Source organism: Enhydra lutris, unplaced genomic scaffold, assembly GCF_002288905.1.
Source record: "Enhydra lutris kenyoni isolate GAN:26980312 unplaced genomic scaffold, ASM228890v2 scaffoldscaffold37, whole genome shotgun sequence".
NCBI lineage: Eukaryota > Metazoa > Chordata > Mammalia > Carnivora > Mustelidae > Enhydra > Enhydra lutris.
The window spans coordinates 27,129,610-27,156,869 of record NW_019154121.1 but is presented as its reverse complement, the minus strand read 5'-3'; the positions used below and the strand labels follow the sequence as shown (position 1 = coordinate 27,156,869).

At 50.3% G+C, this 27,260-nt stretch overlaps 1 protein-coding gene across 1 annotated transcript in view; it reads left to right on the top strand.

Annotated features, from left to right (window-relative positions):
• LOC111154394 (protein kinase AMP-activated non-catalytic subunit gamma 2) overlaps positions 1-27,260 on the top strand; it is a 246,557-nt gene that overhangs the window by 182,364 nt on the left and 36,933 nt on the right. Inside the window, 2 exon segments of the mRNA XM_022513935.1 lie at positions 10,134-10,203; positions 25,406-25,512. Coding sequence (XP_022369643.1) covers positions 10,134-10,203; positions 25,406-25,512 — 177 coding nt within the window.

Sequence of the window (27,260 nt, the reverse complement as noted above, 5' to 3'; positions counted from 1 at the left end):
AAGCAGGCAGAGTCACAGGCAGAGGCAGAGAGAGAAGCAGGCTCGCCACTGGACAAGGAGCCCGATGCGGGACTCAATCCCAGGACCCCGGGATCATGACCTGAGCCGAAGGCAGCGGCTTAACCGACTGAGCTACCCAGGTGTCCCAGTAGGTTGATTTTAGATAAAGATGCTGAAGCAATTTTTATTTCCATTGGGGAACATAAAGGCTTCTTAATGAACAGTGTGGAATTAGTACATATCAGCATGGGGGGAAATGAACCTCACTCTTACCACACATCATAATAAAAAAAATTTAAACCAAAACAGATCAGAGCCCGAATATAAAAGTCAAAATATAAGAATTCTGGAAGGAAATATTGAAGAAAATCTTCACAATCTTGGGTGGGGACAGGGCAAAGATTTCTTAGGACACAGAATGGATGAATCATAAAAGGATAGATTGGATCTTATCAAAATTTTAAAAATTTTCCTCTCTGAAAGACACGGTTAGAAACATGAAGAAGCATTGCACAGAATGGGATAAAATGTTCACAACACGTGCATCAGACAAAGGGTCAGATCTGGAGGCTCCGCTAGGCTAGGATCCATTTCCAAACTCATGTGGTTGATGGCAAGACTCAGTTCCTTGGAGAGAAGGACCCCAGTTGGAGAGAAGACCCCAGTGACTTGCCACATGGGCCTTTCCAATGCGGCAGTCTGCTTCATCCGAGCCAACAAGGGGCAGAGTCTGACAGTAAGACAGAAGTCCCAGTCTCCTATAGCCTAATCATGGAAGCTGATACCCATCACCTTTGCTTTTTCTGTTGGTTGGAAGCAAGTCTTTAGGTCCAGCTTACACTCAGGGAGCGGGAATTACACAAGAACATGAGGCCCAGGACATAGGAATCATCAGGGGCCATCCTGGAGTCTCCTGCCACATTCATAGAACTCAATTTGGGCAAAAGAAATCCAATCAGAAAGGGGGCAAAAGATGTGTATACTCACTTCACTAAAGAAGATACATGAATGGCCAATAAACACATAAAAAGGTATCATTAGGCCTCAAGGAAATGTAAATTAAAACCACCAGGAGAAACAATTACGCACTCACTAGAATAACTAAAAAAAAGAAAAGTAAAAGAAAGAAGAACAAAAGGACCATACCAAGTTTTGATGAGGATATGCAACGAACAAAGTTAATCACAGGGGGGAAGGTAAAACACAGCCCATAAGCAAAACTGGCTGTTTGTCATGTTAAACGTATACCTCCCATGCGACCCAGTCATTCTACTTTTTGCTATTTATCCAAGAGGAATGGAGTTGGGTCCATGCAATGATCTGACCATGTTGGCTTATAGCAGCTTTGTTCACCGTGGTCAAAAATGCTTCCCCAAGTGAATGCAGACTTTGGCGTAACCATGCAAGGGGGCACTAGTCAGCAGCAAGCCGAACAGAGGACTGCCATGCTCAACCAGGTGACTGAATCTCAAATTCCTGATGCTGAGTTACATAATCCGGGGGGCAAACAAGTGTTTACCGAATGTTTCCATCCATATGAAATTCTGGAAAATATCTATGGCCGCAAAACTGAGACCACCGATGGCCTTGAGATGGCAGAAGGAAGGAGGAATGAGCCACACAGGGGCAAGAAGAAACATTTGGGGTGATAAAAACACTTTGTATCTTGATTCTAGTGGTGATTTTACGTTGGCTTATCAGACTGTGCACTTGAAATGGACCCAGTTCTTGTAAGTAAATTATATCAATAGAAAAAGGGACACTGTCTTTCTTAAAGGATTTAGTTTGCCTTCAACAGGCCCTGCAACCACACGTAGTTGGTCTGCTCTGTGTCCCCCATTCACATCAGTCCTCCTAATTTAGCGATGTAACACCGTAAATAACGGAGAATAAAGATCGCCAAATTCTACAGAGCCAAGGGTAGAAGAGGCAACAGAAGGGTTAAGAGGCCCCTTTGATTTCAACTTGACTACTGGACTTTCTTCTGAGCACTTTACGTAGAACAGAGCAGAAAAGAATGGAAGTAGCCTGTTTATCAGTCCTGGGATCCAGCCCTGCATTGGGCTCTCTGCTGCGCAGGAAGCCTGCTTCTCCCTCTCCCACTCCCTCTGCTTGTGTTCCCTCTCTCACTGTGTCTTATTTAAATTTATTTCTTTAAAAATTTATTTCTTTAAAAATAAAATCTTTAAAAAAAAAAAAAGACTGGAAAACTGTTATCAGTGGTCTGTTCTGGAAAGGCCTAATGAGTAGGTCACTGTAAGGGAAAGAGTAGAGAACCATGAAAAAGCCTTCCTGTGACTTTAGATCTTCTTTGTGTTACTTTATTTTTTTTAAAGATTTTATTTTTAAGTAATCTCCGTCCCATGTGGGACTCGAACTCACAACACAGAGAACAAGAGTTGCACACTCCACCGACTGAGCCAGCAAGGAGCCCCCTTTTGTGTTGCTTTATAATAGAAACCCAGCACAAAGTTTACGGCTTGATGCATTAAAAATTGAAAGGATGATTGAACTTATTGAGCAATACTTTTTTTTTTTTTTATTGGCAAAGTATTATGGGACAACAAGAATTATCAAGAGAATAGAATATATTTAGCGGTCAGTAAGTCCTGTCAAACACAAACCTAATAAAATATTTGGGCTAGCAAAAAATAAAGACAAATTTGGGTTTACTTGTCTAAAAGCAAGAGAAAGACATATTTCAGGCCCTGACTCTTGGGTCTACAGAAGTGGAACTTGGGGAGTTACAGACTAACCCTATGTATGTGTAGGGTTCCTCCTTCTTCTCTTTGATGTGAATTTCTAATCCTCCCCGATATTTTAGTGACCCACCTACCATGGTGCCCGGCATGAGACAGATACTAAATATTTGTTCAATGTCCGTCTTCAAAATCTTAACATTGTCTACTTTTGGGAAGTTAGATGACAATTTAACGGAAAGAATCCAGGCAAAAGGGACTTTTTGGATTTAGTTCATTTTCTTCATCTCTTATTTGATTGTCTGAACCAGGTTTTCAGCCGACTTTAACTATAGAAATCAGTTACCACTCTGAAAAAATACTGTGGAAAGATGCTCTCTAAAGCCAATCGTACGCAAATGTTAGGGAGGAACGAAGTTTGTTTGGTGACATCTGACATTGTTATTGGAAAAGTATCAAGATGAACAAAACCTTTTCCCCAAATACATTGATTGAAATCGATCAGAAGAATTAATAGTTATACTGTCAAATACGTTAAGTTTTTGAGTTTTTACCAAATCTCTACACCACTTTTAAAAAATCAATTGTCGGGGCGCCTGGGTGGCTTAGTGGTTGAAGCCTCTGCCTTCGGCTCGGGTCGTGGTCCCAGGGTCCTGGGATCGAGTCCCGCGTTCGGGCTCTCTGCTCAGCAGGGAGCCTGCCTCCTCCTCCGCTCTCTCTCTGCCTGCCTCTCTGCCTACTTGTGATCTGTCAAATAAATTAAAAAAAAAAAAAAAATCAATTGTCAGGGCACCTCGGTGGCTCAGTGGGTTAAAGCCTCTGCCTTCGGCTCAGGTCATGGTGTCAGGGTCCTGGAATCGAGCCCCGCATCGGGCTCTCTGCTCAGCAGGGAGCCTGCTTCCCCCTCTCTCTCTGTCTGCCTCTCTGCCTACTTGCGATCTCTCTCTCTGTCAAATAAATTTTAAAAAATCTTAAAAAAAAAATCAATTGTCTTCACTTAACAGAAATTAAAGCTGTTGGGTGGGGACCAGAGCTGGCAGAGGTCCCCACCGATTTCCAAACCAGGACATGACGTGCTGGGGCCAAGGCTCTTCCTCGGACGGAATCTATTAAAATAAAAATATTTGCTGCAACCGCCTGTTAGCAAAGGCACTTTGTTTTTTCTTCTAAATGTCAGTTCCATTGCTCAAGGGAAAGCGACTGTAGTCATTGGTAAATAGGAATGAGGTCCAGAAGAAACATGAGTAAAGAAAAGAAATCATCTGCGAACCCATTCATCCTAACAAAATCAATTGTTTACCTGCCGTGTTTTCTAACTGATGGACTAAGAATGATAATTCACTTCACTCACGGATTTTTGGAACAGCCACTGTGTGCCTGGCACAGGCGCTACGAAGATGATCGGTCTTCAGAGATGACAGGATTTGGGGAAATAGCAAAATAAATCCCAATCTTGTGTTAAGGGCCTCGGAGAAAGAAATAGGTGGGTTAAGAGAAGCAGGTAACCAGGTGAGCTGTAGAAGAGGCCAAGAATCAGGAAAGGCTTCCTGGTGAAGGCTGAGCCTTCTTCTTCAGGACTCATTCTTAAAGGAATGGGGAGAACTAGCCAAGTGTCGGGAGTCCGGGGAGAGACCAGAACGGTCAAACCCTTAGTGCTCTGAGCAGGAACCACGCGGCAGGGCCTGAGCGTGGTGGACGCAGAGAAAACTGGAAAGAGAAGACGAACAAATGAAAGGACCCAACCCCTGCTCTGAGCTGAGGCGCTCACAGGGCATTCCCAGAGGTCCCCAGAGCCGCTGAATGGTTCTAAACACTGGGGGGCGGGGGGGGGTGGACCTAACAGGAACAAAGCTGCGTGTGTTTGTTTGTTTTTTTTTTAATTTTATTTGACAGAGATACAGGGAGAGAGGGAACACAAGGGGAGTGAGAGGGAGAAGCGGGCTTCCCGCTGAGCGGGGAGCCCATGCGGGGCTTGATTCCAGGACTGGGATCATGACCCAAGCTGAAGGCAGACACTTAACGACTGAGCCGCCCAGGCGCCCCGAGGCTGTGTGTTTAAACACTCTGCCTCCAGCACAGAGATGAGACAAGAGAGGGGAAACCCAACTGAGCATTGCAGCAGAGATGGAGACCGGGGCGGGGGGTTGGAGGGGGCTCCAAGGACAGGAAGACAGGTGGAGAGGACTCAGGGCTACCTTCGAGGGATGAGTTTGAATTGTCCATAGAAAATTCCAGGACAATACCAGGAAGCAGTCCTGAGCTCAGGCTTGCTGGGAGCTTGTGACTGAGGCTTGGAAGTGGTCCGCTTAGAGGAGGGGTCAAAGCTGGTCCCAGAGCTGAGCGAGTCGCAGAACAGGCAGCTCCTGTCCTGGCACTGGTGGGCGCCTCGTCCTACCTCCTCTTCCACACAGAGGACGCCTTTGTTCAAAGAAGACAGCGGGGGTGGAGGGTGGGGGGGAGGGAACGCCAGAGCTGCAGGTTTCCACATGCTAAATTATTCAGGAGCTGCTTACCCAGTATTTAAGGTTGATTTATTTCTTGCAGAAGCTATTTAAGATAAAATAAAAGGTAAAGTGAACTCACATCTGACCTCAGCGCATCAAGGAAAGCTTTTTTGGCAGTCATTTCCTGAATAGGTTTTCCTGTCCGATGGTCGTCCAGAATACACCTAGGCACAGTTATGTAAGACAAACTTTAATAATTTAGCATTTCTCACCAACAGGCAAGTCACATTGGTAATGGCTCCCTGGTTGTCAGGCATTCGGTCAATAAAGTTCAACTCCAGCCTCCTGCTCCCTCCTCTTAGAGCAGAGGGCGGCTGCCCAGGCCGGCTGCAGAAGCCTACAGAATCCGGGTAGAAATATGATCTGCACGAGGCCCAGCTAGGAAACCCCGGGTCCTCTCTACTGTGATCTGCCAGTTTCATTCTCGAGAGAGAGAGGAGATGGCATCACACGGGCAAACCCCTTCTCGGCATCCAGAACGTTGCCCCAACTCTTCCCTCTCCTGGCTTCCTCGCCTCCCTGAAACAGCTCCCGTGGAGCCTGGCGTATGAGGCGTTGAGATTTTAAGAAAACCTCACCTAAAATATCACCACGAAAGGGCAGCCGACAGCCACCAACTTTCGATTGTGTGCTAACCACCCATCACGCGTTTGACCCTGTCGCCGCGTCTGTGCGTGCCCGAGACGGTCCGCAGACCCTCAGATTCCTGAAACGGGCCTGGCGTGTTATGACAGAGAGCGAGCGGTTCCATCCCTGAGATGGCTCACGAAGTGGAAGCAAGCTACGGAAAGGAGCTCTGCCTCGCTAACCTGGAATACAGGGACGCTTTTATTTCCATCTTTCCGGACAACCTGGGTGGCTCAGTTGTCTGCCTTCGGCTCAGGTCATGATTCTGGAGTCCAGGGATCAAGTCCCTCATCAGGCTCCCTGCGCGGCGGGAAGTCCGCTTCTCCCTCTGACCTCTCCCGTCTCACACACTCTCTTTCAATCTCTCTCTCTCCCAAAGAAATAAATAAAATCTTTATTTCCGTCTTCCCCTGCACACCCATGATCGAGTGGATTGAATCCTGAGAAACTCACAGTAATGTGTTTTAATTTCCATTCTCTCCCAACTTCAACAGCAATGGGTACAGGACTTTTTAGTCTGAGGACCCATTTGCACGCTCACCGCCTCCAGACACGCATACTCCCATTTATGGCCCATTTTGACCTGCCCTCCCCAAAAAAAACTCATCCAGATTACAGGTGAAATTGATTGTGCACCCAATAAACACCAATTAGGGATTTGTTTTTATAGTTACACTGGAATTACTGCAAGAGACTAAACATCGATTTTTCAAAAATGAGGATGATTGACACTTCTACTATGTACCCCCGTGTTTTTTTTTTTTAATTAAGCTTTTTATTTTGAGCTCACTGTAGATTCACATACAGTTCATTGTAAGAGATGAGTGCCTCCACCTAGTTTCTCCCAATGGTAACATCTTGCAAAACTAGAGTGCGGGAGACAGTGAAACCCTCACACATAGCTAGTGAAAATGTAAAAAGGTGCAGCCCCTGTGGAAAACAGTTTGGCAGTTTCTTAAAATGTTAAATATAGAGTTACCATATGACCCAGAAATTCCATTCCTGGGTCTATACCCAAGAGGAATGAAAACATATGTCCGCACAGATCCTTGTCCTTGAATGTTTATAGAGCAATATTCACAATAGTCCAGAAGGGAAGAACAGCTATATATCCATCATCCGAGGAATGGAAAAGCAACATGTGGTGTACACATACAATGGCATATTATTCAGCAAAAAAAAAAAAAAAGAAAAAGAAAAGGAAATGCTGATCCATGTTACAACGGGGATGAACCTTGAAAACAGTGCGCTGAGTGAAAGGAGTTAGAGCTAAAAGACTGCATATTATGAGAGTCCATTTCTATGAAATGTCCAGAACAGGCACATCTACAGAGAGAGCAAATAGGTTAGTGGTTGCCTAGGGCTGGGAATAGAGGTTAAGGGAGTGACAGGAAGTGACTACTAGTGGGTACAGAGTTTCTCTTTGGCATGATGACTTCCCATCCCCACAGTGATGCAGAAAGGATCCTGTTTCTTGTCATCCTCGCCAGCATTTGGTGTTGTCACAGTTTTTGTTTTGGCTGTTCTAATAGGTGTGTGGCCACAGTATACTGTGGTTTTAATCTGTAACTTCCCTAATGGCTGGTGTTGTTGAACATCTTTTCATGCGCTTACTGCCACCCCTCTTTCTTGGTGAGCTGTCTCTTCATATCTTTTGCCCTATTCTGAGCTCTAACTTTCATTTTTCTGTTATTGAGTTTTGAAAGCTCTTTACGTGCATTGATGCTAGTCATTTGTCAGCTGTGTGGTTTCACAAGTATTTTCTCCCACTCTGTCTCTTGTCTTTTCATCCTTTCTCCAGGGTCTGCCACAGAGCAGACATTTCTAATTTTAACGAGGTTCAGTTTGTTCATTTTACCTTTTATGGATCATACTCTTGATATCAAGTTGTACCCTTTGCCTAGGAGATCCCAAAAATGTTTTTTTTTCTGCAAGTTGTTTAGTTTTATATTTTATTTTCAAGCCCATGACCCAGTTTGAGCTCATTTTTGTATAAGATGTGAGGCTTATGTGGAGGTTTATTTTTTTGCCTACCAACCTCTGCTCCAACGCCACTGTGTTTGCACCTTCCTCAGACATCAGTTTGACATATTTTTGTGGGTCTATTTCTAGGTTCCCTATTTGTTTCTATTGACTTTTGTGTCTATGCCTCTACCAGTACCACAAAGTCTTGATTACTTCCCCTTCATTCTTCCTTTTCAAGATTGCTTTAGCTCTTCTCCAGCCTATACCTTTCTGTATAAATTTCAGAATTAGCTCATCTTCTCTACAGAAAATCTTGTTAGGATTTTGGTAGGAATTGCATTAAAAGTAGAGATCAGTCTGGGGGAGAACTGACATCTTTACTAATCTGGGTCTTCCAAAACATAAAAATGGGGTGTCTCTCCATTTATTTCGGTCTTCTTTCATTTCATCCACATACTGTAATTTTCCACATACAGATCTTGTACATGGTTTAAGTGTGTACCTGCACATTTAATTTCCTTTGCCGTGATTATAAATTATGCATCGTTTTGAATATCACTTTCCACAGGTTCATTGCTAGTATATGGAAACGCAACGAATTTTTGTGTATTGATCTTGTAGCCTATGACTTTGCTAAACTCACTCGTTCTAGTTGGGGTTTTTTTGGTTCTGTTTTGTTTTTCAGTAGATTTCCTCGGAACTTTCAATGAAGACAACCATTTCATCTGCACATAGAGATGGTTTTATTTCTTCCTTTGCAACGTGTATGCCTTTTCTTTCTCTTTCTTGCTTTAATGCAGTGGCTGGAACTTCCGTACTATGTTGAATAACAAGAGTGTGCAAAGAGGCCTAGAGCCCTGTTCCTGAATTTAGAGGGAAAGCATTCAAGCTCTTGCTGTTAAGGAAGACACAGCTCTAGGCTTCTGTTTTGTTTTTGGTTTTCCTTACCTCCCCCCCCACCCCTTTTTAAGCAGAAGCTTAAGACAGGGATTGGCCCAACTGAGATGACAGAGCAAAAAGGAAATGCAAAGGAGACTTCAGTACTTCCTCTTCCAGGCCAGGCTTGCAAGAGTGATAAAACTAGCTTCCTTTCAAGGGGTGGGTGTGTGGGTGGGGTGTGGGGTGCTTTACAGCCCTAATCAGCGCTAGAGAGCTGATCGCCGTTGGGGCCCCTGCAGTCCGCAATGAGCAAAGGGCGCCCTGGATGGGGCAGAAATTGGCTGTCACGCAGGAGGGCCTCAGGGAGCCGGGCGCCCGTCTCCCCTCCCGCTGCCCTGCTCTCCGGGAGGCCCTGGCAGCCTCCCTGACCGCCAACCGGAGCTGCCGATAGGAGAGTCTCAGATACCCAAGATCCAGGGTGACACGAGTGGCCAGGCCAGACCGAGATTTGTGTGAGCTCCGGGCCGGGGCTCCCCCGAAGTAGAGCCGGCTGTGAAGAAAGCGAGCACACGAAGGCTGGGTCACACGGAGAGCTGCCAAGTGCATCCACGATACGTTTTCCTTTTTTATATAGGGGACGAGGATGGGCAGTTGGATCTAAAATCCAAAAAAGGAAAGCAGTGCCCCCACCCCCACCCCAGCCCAGCCCGGCCCGGCGTGCGGGGCCCTCTCCCCCTCCGCGGCCCCGGGTCTCCGGCCCCTCTCGCGGCCGCGTCGCCCCGCCCACCCGGCGGCGCGCCCCTCTCGCCCCACCCCCGGCCGGCCGAGACCACACCTGCGCAGGTGAAGCCCGCGGGGACGCGCCGGCCCGGGGCGGCGGGCACGGTGCGCGGCCGCGTGCGGCGGGGGCGGGAGGGCCGGGCAGGATGGGAAAGCCGGCCTCGGCTAATGGCCGCCCGGCCGCCGCGGCGGGAAGCAGGGCCGCGGCCGGAGGGGGGCGCCCCGGCCGCCGTCGCGCGAGCCGGCCGCGGGCTCCTCGGGGTCCTCTTCCCACGCTTCCTCCCCGCCGGTCCGTACCAAAGCCGCCGGGGGCCGGGGGGGGGCGGGCCGTTCCACTCGGGAGGGGCGGCAGGTCAGGCCGCGGCGCGCGCCACCTGCGCCCCCCCCCCGGGGGGGGCGGGGGCGGGGGCGGGCCGGGGCCGGGCAGCCCTCTCGGGGCCGCTGGGTTCCCTCCCCCCCGCCCCCGCTCCGCCCGGGCCCCGCCGCCCCGCCGCCCGCCCGGAGGCCCCTCCCCGCGGCGGCCCGCGCGTCCCCGCCCGCACTCGGCGCCCGCGCCCCCGCGCGCCCCCGCCCGCGCCCCCGCCCGCGTCCCCGCCCCGCACCCCCGCGCCCCCGCCCGCGCGGCCGGGACGAGCGCCGCCGAGCGCATGCTGATCTCTGTCCTCCTCCTCCTCCTCAGGCGGCGCTGGCGGCGGCCCCGGGACCCGCGGAAGCCGGCATGCTGGAGAAATTCGAGTTGGAAGAAGAAGGTGAGTGCCCCCCACCGGAACGCGCTCCGTGTCGTCGCCGAGGGGCTGGGGCGCGGGGACCGCGGGGTGCACGTCCCAGAGGCCGTGCGGCCCCGGGCTGCCTGCGGAGCGCGGCCGGGGATGCAGTCGCCGAGCCGGCCCGGGGGACGTCCGCAGTGGCCCGCGGGCGCCGGTCCGGCTGGAACCCTCGCCGGGCTTGGGAGGCAGCGGCGCCGGCCGACCCTCCGCACCGAGGGGCGGCCCTTTTGTCCTTACCGGCCCAACTCGAAGGAGAGCAAGGTGTCACGCCGCGAAATTGTTTGTACTGCCACCGTGCGCGTAGAGGCAGCCCCCCAACCCTGTGCACGGCCCCTACCTTTAAATAACACCCTCCGGTTCCCTTATCTGTGTTTCCGAAAATACCACCAGCAGGGTGTGTCTGCTGGTTAATAGGGAAAGTTAAATAGCAGCACCAGCGGCGGCTTAGTGCATTGGTCTGGAGTTCAGGTGACCCTGTCACTCCCATCATTTCTGCCGCCTCTCCTCTCGTTCGGCTTCTCTTTTCGCCGCCCTGGTCTCCTCTTACTCCCCTGGATCTCGTCGCGAAGCTGTTAAAATGTGAAGGGGGCGAGTTTGTTCTCGGGCAAAATTAGCATCTTAAAAGCGAATACCATGAGCCTTCACCTGGATCTTATTTTGAAACTGTTAAAATTGGAAGGGGATAAGCTGGTCTTTGGGCAAAATTCGCATTTGAAATGGGATAGGATGGGCTCAAAGTCCAGAAAGAACTTCACGCAAGATGCTTGACAATTTGAAGCATTTATTTTAAAAGAACTCCACACTGCCTGGCGTACTTGCGTTATTTACTTGGTGACTTCTCTTTTTGCCCCGAGTATGGATAGAATAAAGCTCCTGGAACAAAGAATGTGCCATGTGGGTGCTGTCCCCTGTGCCAGCATTACTCTAATACTTGTGTCGTTTAGTCAGGCGATCACTTAAATAAGCATACACAGCCAAGACGACAGTGTTAACCGGACACTGTCAGGCCAGTACCTACATGTATTTTATGTTTTACATTTCCTGCAGCATTTCACAAACACGTCAGCTGGAAGCTAATGCATGCGTAGCAATTGTCGTTAAAAGTCTGTATCCGTATTTATTATTAACCAGCAGTTACACCATACATTTCAGAATCTTACTGGGACTTAGTTTGCATTTTATCCTACTGAAAAATAACCGAGTATCTTAAATCGAATCCACCCCATTACTCATCAGTTCCGTGTCCAATTTTGACCACTGTCCACAGAGCGGTGTGGTGTGCCTCCCTGTCCACTGAGACTTTGTCTAAATCATGGGGGTTTTCTTTGTCCCCGAGACCAGTAACGATGAAGAGTCTATTACATTTAAACTTTCTGCAGACTCACGTGGGGGCAGGAGCAGAGTGGAGAGCAGATGCCTTAGCGAGGCGCCCCACAGTTGTGGTTGAGAACGCCGTCCCAGCTTCACAGCTTAGCTCCATTATCCCGCTCTGGGACTCTGGAGAAGTTACTGAACTCCTCCGAGCCTTACTTTCCCTGTTTATGAGATGGAGCTGATACCGGGTGTGTCGAGGATTAACTGAGATCATCTGCAGAGTGGTAGTACAGTGTAAGTGCTCTGGAAATGTTAGTCACTATTATTTTTAAAGTCCCATTAACCACTTTACCGAATTCGTGGACTTTTTAAGGCTTTTATTAATGAATCTTAACATAGAGATTGTTCTCAATGTGGAGTCGATGGGGTTTTTTTCTCACTTGAGATTTATTGATTGAATTATGTTGCATGTTCTCAAAGCTGATACACACAACCCTTGTTTTCTTTTGCATTGTTCCTGCCAACATTATTAAACGTCATTAACATATTAAACCTAAGCATCTGAGAAAGGGGATTTCCTGTTTTCTCCCATCTATTTTTATCTATATTGCTGTCATGACTTTAAAGCATGCTGAATCCCACAAATAACCCTGTCAAACTTTTCTAGGTTTTTAAGGAGGCAGAATGTTAAGCACTCTCTTGGAAGCCGTTAGTAGAGCTGGAAGAAGAAATAGTGTTGGCGTGGTTGTCTAAAATGCTGCTTTGTTTCTTGTGAACTTTATGTTGCTTATTCATCCATGGTATGGAAAAGCTGCGTATCAGGCAGGATCTTGCATTTATTTGGGGGTGTGTGGGGAGGGAGTCCTAACAGTTTGAGCCGTTACACCTTTAAATATCCTGTGAACCGTCGTGTTAGCAGGCTCCGTGAAAGATAGCTATTGAATAGGTCCTCATTAAATCTTTAAATTTCCTTCCCATCCAGTTCATGTCGTAACGCATGGCTTGCGCTCTGGACACACTGCTTAGATGGAGAGACATTTGCTATGCACAGAAACACACCACGACGAATATTTTTGTTATCAAGTATTTTTCTATTTCCTAAGAAATTGTAACTGATCCTCTATCTGTGAGAAACAGTTTGGCGGCCCTGGTGAAGTCGTAGTCATCTCCTAAAACGTCCTTTGCTTCTGGGAAGGAGGAAGAAGTTGTACCACCGTCCACCGGGCCTGGTAGGGGTCATCTTTTGCCTGGGTTCTGACACCAGCGGCCTGCCCACTGTCGGCTGCCACCCCTTCCTCCCGTTACACTCTGACGGAGGGACCGCTCCTCTACGGGAAAGTCTTTACCCCTGGCTCCGATCTATATATAGGATAAGTGCGTGCTTCTCTTCATGTGCAGTCTCACCGCCTCCTCCCAGCCCCACACGCCAGTGATCAGAAGGAGCTCTGTGCCAGAAATCACCAGACATCTTTCTAAGCAGCAGATACTAATTCTGCGGGTCTGGGGGGTTGGCGGGGGACGCTGAGAGTCTGCATTTCTGCAACACTTCCCGGTGCTGCTGCTTCATAGACCCTTCTGTGAAGAACAAGGCCCTAGAACAGGCCTCAGTCAACTTTTGCAAAGGGCCGGATGGTCTCTGCCTCTGTCACGACTACCCAGCTCGCCGGGCTGCAGTTAGGGAGAAAGCCGCGGAAGACCAAACTCAATCCAACAGGCCACGCTCCAGTGAAACTTTACTTAAAAAGCAGGGCGGTGTGGTTCCTGGAGGGGAGCTCAGTTAGTCAAGCGGCTGCCTTCGGCTCAGGTCATGATCTCAGGGTCCTGGGATCAAGCCCCACTTCGGGCTCCTTACTTAGCGGGGAGCCTGCTTCTCTCTCTCTGCCTGCCATTCCCTCTGCTTGTGTGTTCTCTTTCTCTGTCAAGTAAATAAATAAAATCTTTTAAATAAATAAAATAAAACAGAAAACAGGCTGGATTGGGCTCCCGGGTGTAGTTAGTCAGACCCTGCTCTGGGTGCCTGTCGTGGTGCCTGCGTGTTAGGGTGTCCCATCAGACTGCGGGCAGGACTTCCTCTTCCTCTGTCTCCATCCTCCTCCCAGTCTTACTGATGCATCGTGGCTCTGCTCAGATCTCGCCCTCTTTTCGAGGCTGTCCCCCTAAATCCCTTCTGTGCCTCTCTCACAATTCATCTTGCTGTTCCCCGTGCCTGAGATGGCTGGGGCACCGTAGGCATTCGGCGGTGTCGGGATCCTAGCGAGGACGGCATCTCCGTAAATGTTACCTTACGGGAGCGTGGAGAGGCCTCTTATTCTGTGTGCAGAGCGATGAGAACAGTGCCTCACCCGCAACAGTGACTGTATGTGTTTGCTCTTCCAATTTCTGATTCACGTGTGAGTCATACTGATGTTTGTTTTGTCAGGATTCATTGTCTCGGACTTATTAATGGCAGGACCAAGCACAAGTACTTCATAGGGACCTAAACACAACCCAGGAATGCTTTCCGAAGTAGTTAAGTGCCAGCCATTCATTCGTGATTAGTAAATCTGTAATTCTGGCACCGCTTCAAGAATTTAACGGCCCCTCAGACCTATCTCCCTTATCTCCCAGCTTCTCTCTTGTCCCTTCGGCTGTCACGGATTCTGCACTTATTTCAGGTTTTCAGTAACTTGCTGTGGCTGTCTCGTCCCACCTAACTGGCTCTCTGGCCGGCTTCTCCCCTCTTCCCTCGCTGTCTGACTCCTCCCTGATCCCAGACCATCTTGGCTGTCCTTCACCCTCACAGCATTTTCCAGAGCGTACTCTTTCCAGAACTCACCTGCAACTCATTTTTCTAGCAAGGCTGGTCAGCCAAGTCTACACAGATCAAAAGTATGCAAGAAACAGGGGCCACCTTTTTGGAAGGGAAGGCATCTTTCAGTGAAGGGTCTCGGAGTTTTGGGCCCAGTTTGGTAATGAATTAGCTGCATCCACAGATAATCCAGAGCCCCTTGGGGCTTTGCTGGCTTGTTTTGTTGTTGGGGTCATTGTGAGTTTTCCATCTGAAACAAGGCCTGGCACTTGGTGAACTTGAACTTTTTCTTCTAATTCAAAAATACAGCCTCAAGCAACCAGCAGACACCTTATAAACAGAACCAAGCTTTGGTGCCCACTCAAACTCATTCATTCCAAACTGGGGGAGCAAAGTGGGCAAAGATCGAGTCTTGTCAGGGGACCAAGGACCTGAGATGTTGCCGTGGTTCGTGGCTCTCCGAAGGGCCACAGGACGTAGACGGATGTACAGTGTATCTGCGGTATCAAAGTTTCTTGGGGGTGGGACAGTTCAGAGGGAAAATATATAAGAGGTTTCAGATGGGGATTGGATAGTGAAAAAAGTTTGAGAAACACTGCTCTGACTTCAGGAAGAATTGTCTGTGTTCCCATGACCTGCCAGAGCACCCCCTTAACACCAGCTTTAGAGCCTCTGCTCAGTGAGGCTCAGCAGAGTCCACTAGGTCAGCCGCTGGCCCTCGTGTGAGGAGTGCTGACCTCTGGTGGCAGAGCTGCCCCAGTGACAGGCTCCTCCTCACGCCGTGGCCGCCCCTCCGCGATGGTGATTATTATAGACTATTAGAAGGCTCTGATAATCTATCGTCCAGACTCTCCTTCCCTCCTGAGTTTACGTACTCGGCTTAGACGAGAGATTCTCTCGTAGTTATAAAAGTACTTGCACTTTTATGAAACATTTACAATTAAAATCTTTTTTCTCCAGCTGGCCCCATATTTAAAACTTGCCACATCTCATAGATTTCATGTCTTTGGAGTCAGGCTGTAGCTTGACATTTGATGGTGTCTTAGATTTGATGAGATAGCGTGGTCGGGGGAGACGGGGGAGGTTTTGTTACCTGAAATGGAAAGATCCTGACTACTTGAAATCAGGAGGAGAGTGTGGCAGACTGGGGGGCATTTGAAAGAGGACCCATCTCCAGGCTTCACCAGTCACTATGAAGTCCTCAGGAGCCGAGGCTGCATCCTGGCCCTCTCCGTGGTGGCTGGTTCTCCATGCCCTTCCCTCTCAAGACGGACCCTGCCTGCTCCAGGGGACACTCAGCTCGGACCCCAGGAGCGCAGGCCGCAGTCCAGACCCAATTCTCATGGCAGGGCGGTGGCCGGGGACAGTCCCATCCTGCACAGGTGGCACGGTCCCTGAAAGACATTATACTGTCATCTCTGCGACTTTAAGTTTCACCCGTGGGTTTTAAAGTGGAGAAACTTGATACTACAGAGCATTTGGAGTTTACTTGAAAGAAATGGAACATTTGGGGGAACACTTCTTTGTGGTTCTCAGAACCGGCACACATGAAGCTTGTTGAGCACGGCAGGGAGAGTTCACATGTATCGAGCCCTCGGAACAGCCTTGAGAGTCGGTATTTTTATCATCTCTGTTTTAGAGAGGAAGAACCCAAGAAAGTAAGAGAAGAAATAAATGACCTCAGGGCCGTGTCTGGGAAGGGGGAGAAGCAGGATTCCAACACAGTCCTGTGCCCCGAGCCCGCGTGCGTAACCTGCCCAGAAGCATCCCTCACTGGGAGATCTGTTTTCCCACCTGCTGTAACCCGCCGGCCCGCTTCCGCTGAGCCGCCCAGGCGCTTGCCAGTGTCTGCGGTGTGCTCGCTCCCGCGGACCCGCCACGCTGCTTCTTGCTTTGAACCCTTGGTGACGGTCCGCAGAGCCGGCCTCTGCCCTACACCCCCCACGGCACCGTGCGACCGCCACGCACAGCTGGCGGGTCATTGTCACTCCCTGATGGTCCTTACTCATCTTTCTCGAGCGCTGGCCGTTGACTCACGGGCCTAGGCAGGGCCTGCTGGCCTTCAGGTCCCATGGCCTTGCTCGCCGCTGTCTCCTCGGTGACCCGGTGTCTGGATCCCGTGTCCATAATCACCTCACTGCTTGGTGACCAGCGATGCCTGAGTGACAGCCCGGCCACATCTCTCCCGAGGCCCCAGCTGTCTGCTCGATGCTTCCACTGACCCGCACCCCAGCCTCCGGGCTGTTGCTGGGGCCCGCTCCCCCTCCCGCGTCCAGGTGATGAAGCCCGGTCATTCCTGCCGGTGCACGAGGCCAGGCCCGGGCAGCGCTGCTCCGGGCATCGGCTGTGCCCTCTGGTCGGGAGGCCCTGCAGCCCTGAGAGGTGGTTTATAAAAGCACCGGCGGACGGGAGCTCCGGGCTGCATTTCCTCCGCTGCTCTCTGCCGACCTGGGTGCCCCCTCTGCGCCTCTGTGTTCTGTCAACCCCCGCCCGGCCTCGGCCCCTCGCCTTGCTCCCCAGCCTTCCTGTCCCCTTGGCCCCCTGCTGCTTTTCCTCAGATCTCAGCGCCAGCGTCACTTCCCTGGGGAGGCCCCTCCTGAAGCCCCAGATGGGACTCGATCTCTTGATCCCTCCAGCCTGGCGGGGGCGCGAAGCAGAGGCAGTTCCCCGTGTTTCTGTCACCAAACTGTACGCTCCGTGAGGCTGGGGACTGCCGACCCACCGCCCTCCGGGATTCAGAGGCACCGAGACGCGTGAGACGCCGTTGTCAGTAAGCGGTTCTGTGCATGAACGTGTGTGCACACGCGTGTACATGTACAGCATTTTAAAGGTTTTAGCTTTTACTCTGGCGCAGGAGCTCAGGGTGCTTCACGTCGTCAGCGTCATTTCTTCTAAAGAAAGAAGGTGTTTCTGTGAAAGACTGAGATCCACCTGCCGAGTTAGCGTGAGCGGGGACAGGTGGGGGCGCGCGGGAGGACGAGGACTCGGGGTGCCGCTCAGGGGCACAGAGGCTCCCTCCCCGCCGGACGGTGGGGGCAGAGCGCTGGGCGTCGGAGCGACGGCCGCCAGGGGTGGAAACGGGGTGGCTTGATTTCGTAAGGTGGGAACTGAGGCAAACGTCTTTCAGGTCTTTCCTTTGCGGCTGCGGCTGCCCCGGCACCGATGTTGGGGGAGAAGCAGCCTCGCTGATCTCTGACAAAAAGAGGGTGGGGGAGGCAGTTTGGAGGAGGAAACTCTTTTGGGGACCTTCTGGTTATATCTGCGTCACTTGTTCATCTGTTGATTTGCTGCTTCTGCCCCCCTCGCGCTGTTTCCTGGGAGTCTGGATGGATGGAAGTGCCAGGTTCACGGCTGCACAGGGGTCGCTTGTCACGTTATAACGGGAGGCGGCTACCCGCGGTCTGCAGAGCGCACGCTGCTTTCTCTGATGCAGTCTCTCTTCGTCCCCCGAAGACCTTGAGAAGACACACGCCCGCTTCCTCACGTGCTTCCTCACACCCTGTGTTTGCTCGCCCATGTCCCACGCACCTCTCTAGCTCCGGAGCATGTGTGTGGCGCCCTCCCCCCCCACTGGTGTGTGGAATTAGCGTCCCAGTCACCAAGCGCACCAGTCAGAGCCGCTTGGAAGCCCGCTTCTCCCGCCCGAGAGCCGCGGGACGTCAGACAGCTTCCTCGGGGCTGCAGCTTCTTCACCTGCAATGGGCACGTTGTCGTAGCACCGAGCTCGTCGGATTCTGCGAGGATTAAGGCACACGAGCATAGCGCCCGCTACCGCACCTGCCCAGCGGGACGGTCTCTGCAGGTGCAGCCCGTGGTGGAGGCCCAAGGAGTTCCCCGCAGAGACGGCGGCTTAAAGGTCGAAGTCACCATTGGTGCGTCTGGCAGTGACAGCGGCTTACTCAGCGCGGTTCTGGTACCTGCTCCGTCGGACTCCTGCCCGTGTGAGTGCTGTGCGGGGTGGCTGTCGGAGTTCCTTCTCCCCGTTGCTCAGTCTCCCTGCGAGAAAACTGTTCTGCCCATCTTGCAAAGGAAGGAGTGCAAGCTGAGGGTGTGAAGTGGTTGACCCGAGCGCGCGGACGTGGCGGCCGTTCTCATCTGGGTTTGCTGTATCTCCCCCCGTTCTTCCCGCCACGCTCCCTCCTGCGGGAACCCGGACTGCCCGGAGTTCGCATGGGAGAGGACCAGCCTGCTGCCCGCCAGGCCTGAGGAAAGCCCCAGAAGCCTGGGAGCCTGTAGAGGCATCTTCTGTGAGTGCCTTCCTCTGCGAGTGCTGTGCCATGTGGGAGGTTGCCGGGGGGTCTGTGCGAAGGATCCACCCTGTTGCTAAACCCAAAGATGTGCGTGCTTTCACGGCCGATGTCCACGCTCTGGCAAACTGCAGTGGGCCGTGTGAGTTGGAGTAGCGTTCTGTCCGAATCCCAGACTGTGGCACACTGGTGTGGGACCCTGGTGACACAGATCTCAGTTCACCTGACGGAATCGACTGAATTGGGCCGCCACACTTGTGACTCAAGCTGATTTGCTGAATATACTCAGGGATCTCTTTTCCCTCCTAAAATCCTACTGAAACGGCAGCAATCAATGAAACGGAATACAAAACCTAGACTTTTGGGGTTTTTTTAAGGTTTTATTTATTTATTTGACAGACAAAGATCACAAGTAGGCAGAGAGGCAGGCAGAGAGAGATGGAGGAAGCAGGCTCCCCGCTGAGCAGAGAGCCCGACGCAGGACTCGATCCCAGGGCCCTGAGATCATGACCTGAGCCAAAGGCAGAGGCTTTAACCCACTGAGCCACCCAGGCGCCCCAAAACTTAGTGTTGCAAAAGCTTAGTTCTCGGAAGGGACCAAAAAGTAGGCAAAGTCTGTTAAGGAATGTAGTGGGTGAGAATACAAAGCTTCAGAAACCGGGCGGGGGGGTTCTTAATTAAAAACGCAAAGATGCAGAGAAGGCCACAAATGAAGCCCGAGTGTACCAAACTATAGCAGTAAATTTAAAGCTCTTTCGGTCACCATACAAAAAATTTAAAATTAGTTGACTTGTACACTTTAAATAAGTGAACGGTATGGATGTGAATACTGTCTCCACACAGCTGTTTTTTAAGAAAAGTAACGAAAAGTTCTCAGCCTTCCTCTGACCCTGCCGTAGAGGCCCGGAGTCCAGCCTGTCGATGGACACGTTCTGGAAGGCCTTCACGGAGCAGTTAACGTGTAGGTTATTTACATTATTTGACAGCGTAGAGAAAGATGGCAGCTTCCCAGCTTGTTCTTTGAGCTAGCTGGATCCTGACATCCAAACTAGCTGATGGCGCCCAGAGAGGAAAACAGGTGACGAGAATATGGGCAGAGCCCCCGCATACACAGCAGCGGGAGGAGCCCCAGGCTGCTCGGTGACCAAGCAGGGTGGTGTCCCGGAAATGCAAGAAGAGCACAGTTTACCAAGAAATCACCGAGGAATTAACAGCCACTGGTTAAAGGAGAGGAGCCTCCAGTCATCTCAGTAGACACCAGAATAGCAGTTGAGCAAGGTCAGCATATGGTCCTTTAACAAAATCCTTAATAACCAGAGGGAGAAGGAAACGTCTTGAAGTTGATGGAAACAGACTGGACAGAAGCCTCCAGTAGCTGAGGTGGTTCCTGGCATTGTCCGCGTTCCGGGCGGCCCCACCCTGCCAGCCCTTCGGGTGCCCGGGGCTCGATCCTCGCCGTGGCTTCAGCTGAGCTCGTAGGTCTGTCCCGAGAACAAGGGAACGTCGGCTGGGGTGCACGTTTCAGTCGTGTGGCTTCCAGAATTCAGCATGAAACCGTTTTAAAAAGAACAGGAATCACATGTAATTTCAAGGTCACGGCTTGGCTGTGGCATCCCTCAGGCATTCGCTGCAGCCGGTTTTGAGCTACTGGGGAGACGCTCTGTCTTCACCTACCTGCTTCTTTCCTACCGAGTCTTTACTGCCCTTCCTGGAAGAGCCCCCGCACTTCCCCGCCAGCGGGGACTCGCCGTCCACACGCGTGAAACCAAATGCAAAAAGCATGGAAAGAAAAGATCTAATACACCATATTTATTTTGCTTCATCTTAAGAAAAACAAGATCCTAGTTCTTGGAAAAGTCCAATTAGGGGGTAAACCTTATTACCTGTAAAATTACATTTAAGCATTGACTTTGTTAACGTTTGTGTTTCTAAGCACTTTAGGAAAAACTACGTGAGTCTGGGCTTTCCCATATACTTTAAGTTCCATGTTCCCCATTTTCATTTATTTCTGCTCAACTATTTTAAATGGTTTTCTAAAAAAAAAAAAAAAAAAAAAAAAATCTACCATATGTGTATTTTATTTTATTTATTTTTTTAAGATTTTACTTATTTATTTGACAGAGAGAAATCACAAGTAGGCAGAGAGAGAGGGGGAAGCAGGCTCCCTGCTGAGCAGAGAGCCCGATGTGGGGCTCGATCCCAGGACTCTGGGATCATGACCTGAGCCAAAAGCAGAGGCTTTAACCCACTGAGCCACCCAGGCGCCCCCCCATATGTGTATTTTAGTTTACTATTTAGTTTACTATTAAACTTTTGTTTCAAAATGTAGAATGAAGAATAAAATACATTTTTTAAAAACAGTGATCATTTGGGGAATTACAGTGAGATGTCTATATATTAAGATAAAATTATAGGGATTGGAAATAAGGGGTTGGGGCTTTTGGTTTCGGGGGGTTTTAAGTGAAGTTTGGGGTGATATGTGAATTTTGTTTTAAAATGCCTTCATTGGGGCCCCTGGGTGGCTCAGTCGGTTAAGTGTCTGGCTTTGAGTCAGGTCGTGATCTCCAGGTCCGGGGATTGAGCCCTGCATCGGGCTCTCTGCTCTGTGGAGAGTCTGCTTCTCCCTCTCTTTCTGCCTCTCCCCCTACTTGTGCTCTCTTTCTCTTTCTCTTAAATAAATACATAAAAATCTTTTTAAAAAAGTAATAAAATAATAAAATGCCTTCATCCTGGGGCGCCTGGGTGGCTCAGTCAACTAAGCATCCAACTCTTGGTTTTGGCTCAGGTCACGATCTTGGGGTCATGAGATCGAGCCCCAAGTCAGGCTCTTTGCTCAGCAGGGAGTCTGTTTAAGAGTCTCTCCCTCTCCATCTGCCCCTCCCACTTGTGCTCACTCATCTCTTTGAGACGTGGTTTGGCTCTGTTGCTCTGATCACCGATGACTGTAAGAGCAGTGTTGAGTCTTGGTAAAGGAAGGAGATGGGACGTGGCTTGGAGTCAGATGTGTGTTGCAGCTGTGGCCAAGCAGAGCCTCTTCTGTGTGGTGGCTGGACAGTAGCTTGGAAAGCCGGCCCCCAGGAGAGACCACCAGTCCCTCTGAGGGTCGCACACTTGCCTCGGTCCTTAAGCCCCCAGGCCTCACAGCTCTGTTCACAGAGTGGCTGCTGGCAAGAATGCCCATGGCTGATTGAGTTAGGACAGCACCACAATACGAGCAGTCACAGACCCCTCTCCTGTACGGGCTTAATTTACGTCCTCTGACTCGGATTCTGCCGAGAGGTTTGCTGGGACATGCGGCCCAGAGCAGGCAGAATGAACCCGGCCGCTGCGGGTGTGGTCACGTGCTCAGGGAATCTCAGGTCACTGGAACCAGCCCCTGTGCTTTTCTCTCCCATCCGCAAGGAGAGCCATCTGCGAGCCACTCCCAGCCAGCCTTCTAGCACCTTCCACCTGCCACCTCATCTTGCCTTTTTTAGACTAATTGTCGGTGGCAGTCTGTCTTCTTCGTTTCCTGTAGTTAAGGCAGAAATACCAAAGAATCACATCATCTTAGAATTCATTTTTTACAAATGCATTCTAAGTTAAAAGTCTATGTGAATAGGTTTTATAAAAAGTAATTTAGGACTCTAGTGATTATCTCTGAAATACGAACTCATCAAGTGGTATCGCTGTGTTTTCAGGTTTTTAAAATATATTCTACAACCATGTGCACAATTTAATGCCTCTGCAGTTGTATTCAACTCAGTTACATTTTTTTGTCCCAGAGAATTAGAAAATAGCCTCAATATAAAATATGTTAGCAAACACTTTTAAAGCTTTAAATTAATGCTGTTCCTCTTTAAAAAGAAAATTGCTTGGGACACGATCATAGATGCATTATTTCTATGACAAAAAACATCCCTTTTCAATCCTTTAGTCTTACAAAGGTATTAAAAGTTTCTTTACTGATCGTTAAATCTAGATTCACCAGTATTCTTTTAAACTGGGGTCCTCTGTTAGGATTTCTCTCTCGAAGGATAGACGTGCTGTACGGAAGCTTGGACTCATACTCAGTCCTCTGCACTTGACCCACAAGCAGGCATGAGCTTGTCCCGGCACCTGCTGGGAACTGGCTGGGCCGGGTGCCTTTCCGGCGCCTCGGGAAGCCGCAGGGTAAGAGGAAGGCAGCCCCGTAACTTCAGTACAAGGCACACGACACTCAGAAGTGAATTACTTGCAAAGCACTAAGAGGTTGTCAGAACAAGCCATTACTTCTCACTTGAGGTCCTCCGAGGAAGGTGTTCCGGGCCCTTGAACTCCACTGGGAAGCTGCATCAGTTTCCCGAGCCGCTGCAGACTGCCACAGATGAGAACTTCGGACGGGAGAGCTTTATTCAGAGGATGGCCGCGTGGGTCCCCGCCGGCGGCCCTGCAAGGGAGTCCGCGCCCAGCCTCTCTCTCGGCTTCCGGGAGTTGCCTGCAGCCCTCGGCGTCCCCGGCCCAGGGCCTCTCTTCTTTCTGTGTCTCCGTGTCTCTGTTTGATGAGATCCGTGGTCTCTGGATTTAGGGCCCAGCCTAATCCAGGCGGATCTCATCTCAGGGTCCTTCCTGTCGTTACATCTGCAAAGACCTTTGTTCCAAATAAAGTCTTGTCTAATGACCCAGCTGGGCTTCGGGGGAGCCACTGGGCAGCGAACAGAAGGCCGGCAGGATTTCGGGAGGCCGTCATGGGGGGTGAGGCGTTCTCAGGAGAGAGATCAGCGTGAGCGGAGCCGAGGCAGAAACCCAGCGAGCACATTCCCCAAGTTGAACTTCCCAGACTTCAAACAAGCCTTTGAAAAGGACGGATCAATGGGATCTGAGAGTGGGTGACGAATCCTGGGGGGGTGGGTGGCAGGAGAGGAGGCTGGGAGGGTGGGTGGGGTGAGGTGGCTGGAAAGTTCGATTGATGGATGTGCGGTGCCTGGTGCCCTAGTGAGGGCTGGGGGCAGAGAGGGGGCGCCGTCAGGTCTGCTCCAAGGGGATGCCTGCTTCCACGCCGTTCTGCTCGGCCCGCACGACTGTTGCACTTAAACTGCGATGCTCCATTCTCAGATCGTTCCGTCAACCTTCAGAAACTCAACACCCTGACACATACTCTGCTTCCCAGTAGCGCTCGGTAGCGGCCGCCTTGCCCGCAGTGGGGTAGCGTGCGGCTGGAGGGCCGGTGGGTTTTCAGATCACCCCCAGCGGGTCCCTCTCCTACCCAGGGACGCCATTGCCCGCGTAATGCTCCGTGATCCTGCTTCTGGCTGGTGACACAGAACAGGAGCAAGAACACAACCCCAGTAATATAGTAACCCCAGTTACCCTTGAAGAAGGGGGGTGGAACTTCTTGCGTTCTCAGGAATCTTAATGATGCATCCCAAACAACCCGGTAGTGTTGAATGGTTGGGGTTTTTTGTTTTTTGTTTTTTCATTTTTTCTTTTTAGTTTAACTCCTCCTTTCCATTTCATCGCATTTCTTTCTTCAGTTGTAATTTGATACTTGATCGTAGTGAAAATAAGACAGATGGTGCCACGTATAATCAGAAAGTTTATACTCAATGTAGGGAAGCTGTGACATTTTATAATAGCTCACCTTATTTCCCTAAGTTAAAATACTAATACCTTTGTTCTCAATATGGTTTTGTTACGACAGTAATAACCTCTATCCTTATTCCAGACCAAAGTAAATTTGATATGATTTGTTTTACGTATTTAACATCTTGCTTTCTTTGGTTGGGCTTTGTACATTTTTTTTAAATGTTGTAGGTCCTCCTCCAAACCCATACTAACTGTGAGGAGCAGGTCAGACTTCCAGCCGGGGGGCTCCCTGCCCAGCGCCTCCCGGGATTCCTTAAGACCATCAGAATGAGGAAGGTTCTGGAAACTGCCTCAGCCAATAGCAGCCTAAGGAGCCATGGCTGAATGTCACATGCTATCCTGGAGGGATCAGAACTGAGGAATTCTGAGTAATGCATGGGCTTCTGTTAACAGTTTGTTTGTCACTATTTTTCTGGTTTGGGAACTGTAACAAGCACCATGCTGATAACGTCAGACACTGGTGACGGACGAAGCACGTGTCCCCCCATTTATCAGACCCAGCCCAGTGGCCGTGGAGGTGGAGAGAAGTGGACGGATTCAAGAGAGACTTGTGGTCAACTCTGCGGGCCTCGCGGGAAACCGGGGAGGGTGGGGGAGGCGGCGTGATGAAGAGGAAACCCAGGCTTCTGCAGGATGGGCTGCACGGGGGCAGCGCGCCATTCGCTCGTGACGATGCCGGACCCCCAGGGGTCCTTGCCATCCTGTTGCCGACTGTCCGCTACTGTTACAGAGATTTAAAGAATCTGTGCATTTGTCCACAGACTTACCGTTTTGGGTGCTTTGTCTCCTTGAGTAGATCCATATTTTCATTTAGCATTCGGGTAAATTAAGCGTTTCTTTGTAAATTATGTGTTTCTTTGTTTTTAGTAATGCTGCATTCTGTGACCTTGCTCAACTCAATTCTTTCACGTCTGGGAGCTTTTTCTCGATTCTTTGGTATCTTCTATGTAAAAAATCATCTCTGTCTGCCAATAGAAAAAGTTTTGCTTTCTTCTTTTCAGTCTGCTTTGAGAGAATCTTTGTTCCTTTCCTTGCTGTGCTGTCGGGGCGAGGATCTCCGGGACGGTGGTGGATGGGGTCCGCACGCATGAACACGGTGGCTTCTCGCTCTTATGGGGAAAGACTGTCACTGTGTCCATAAGGCTGTCGGCCGTGGGTTTTCCTGCGTGCTCACCAGCTGATAGCAGGCCCTTCGCTGTTGCTGATATGTGCCTTTTTCCTTTCCTTTTAGCAGAAGACTCAGAAAGTGGTGTCTACACGCGCTTCATGAGGTCACACAAGTGTTACGACATTGTTCCCACCAGTTCGAAGCTTGTGGTCTTTGATACTACGTTACAAGTAAGTGTGCAGTTTTCACAAACTGCCGTCATGCTGTCCACGTGACTCGCTGTCCACCTGACTCTTCTTAGGGGAATTTATGTCCCAGGATATCAGCGGACGCGCCAGGTGTCGCTCTGAGCTTTTGTCTGCGTTCTCCATTCCCGTGGCAGCCGTGGAGGGAACGTCTGTCACCGTCCTCTTTCTCCAGATAAGGAAACTGGTTCTAGAGTCAGCGAGCTTAAGTCACAAAGTTTAGTCCACAGATTCGAGAATTTAGTCACTTAATCCACAGAGGGTCTGTCCTATGTGTCAGAGCCTGAGTCATTAACCATGAACCTATACCACCTCCCCCAGGGAATCCTGATATTTTTCTCTTAGTTATTTAGTAGAATATATAATAAATTAATTTGAAATAGTCCTGGTTAAAAAGAAAAAAAATTACTGAGATAGATGAGCTCTTGAGAAGGAACTTTATTGATCTCTTTTAGCAGAAGAAGTTGAACCTTATCATTTTGGTATGAAAAATGTGCTTATTGCAGCTAATTTTATGCCTCTGTGATGTACAGTCCTACATGGAAAGTCCTAAACGATGCATTCACTGCAAAGACCAGGTTCCGCCCAGCATAGTGAGTAGACACACACGCGCAGGTGTCTAGCGTCCGTAGCTGTGCGTGAGTCGTCACGAAGCAGGAGCCTCGGTTGTGCTTCCAGAGCAGCCGCCGAGCCAGGAGCTCATGGGCTGTTGGTGCTTTTTTAAGGTGTGCTCCCAAGGGACCCCCTGCAGGACTGGGGGGGCACCCAGAGAGGCCGGAGCCCTGCCAGGGTGGCCTCAGCTGGCCCCTCAGAAGAGTGTGGCAGGCGGGGTACCTTTGTGAGCTCACCCCAGCCTCTCCCTTCGTCCAGGCCTGTCCTGGGAGAGAGGTGCCAGCATGCGGCCAGCTCTGCCCCTCACTCTGGGGCCTGTCCCCGTCCCCGCCCCAGCCTGGTCTGTGGTCCCCCCAGCAGCTTGTCCCTGGGGCTCTGCACAGGACACCTGGGCTCTCGGGCCCACATTTCCTGTATCTCGTGCAGGCCACACGGGACGCTCAGGATGGGAAAACGGCTTTGTTCTGGTTTCATTTCATTGGCTAACTTTTTTTGGTCATCATACAGAAATACGACTGATTTTTATAAATTGACCTCATATCCTGTGACTTAGCTAAACTCACATCAGGCCAGGTAAGCTTCCAGGTTTCTTCTAAACCCCTAAGAGTCTGATTCTTTGACACCACGAGGACAGGAAAGCATCCATTAGACTGCTCTGTGGGGAAGGTGACCGACAGTAACTTCGGGAAAGCCAGTCTTTATAACCGTAACCCTAGATTTCGGTAGTAAAAGAGCTAGAAGATCTCAGTTCCCAAAGTACAGAACTACCTGATCAGCCCATCGCACCTTCGCTCCCCTTCCCCAAAGGACTTATTACTTGTTCTCCTGATCCCAGGTTTCCCACCAACAGAAAAGTCAGAGACAGCTAGTAAGACCTGTGTCTGCTTTTACTCCTACTCAGCTTTTCTTTTGCCCTGGAATTGACTTTCTTCCGAATTTAAAGTTTAGCTGAAGTGGGTGATACATGAGAAATGTGCTATTTTTGTGGCTGGTCGGAGGTCCCCGATCCAGTACTGTCACTTCCCGAGTCAGTAAGCTGTGTGCGCCTCACCGCCTGGTCATAGGTCCTGGGAGGCTCTCGGCATCAAAGGAGCCAAACCTTGTCACCAGGGAAATAGAGG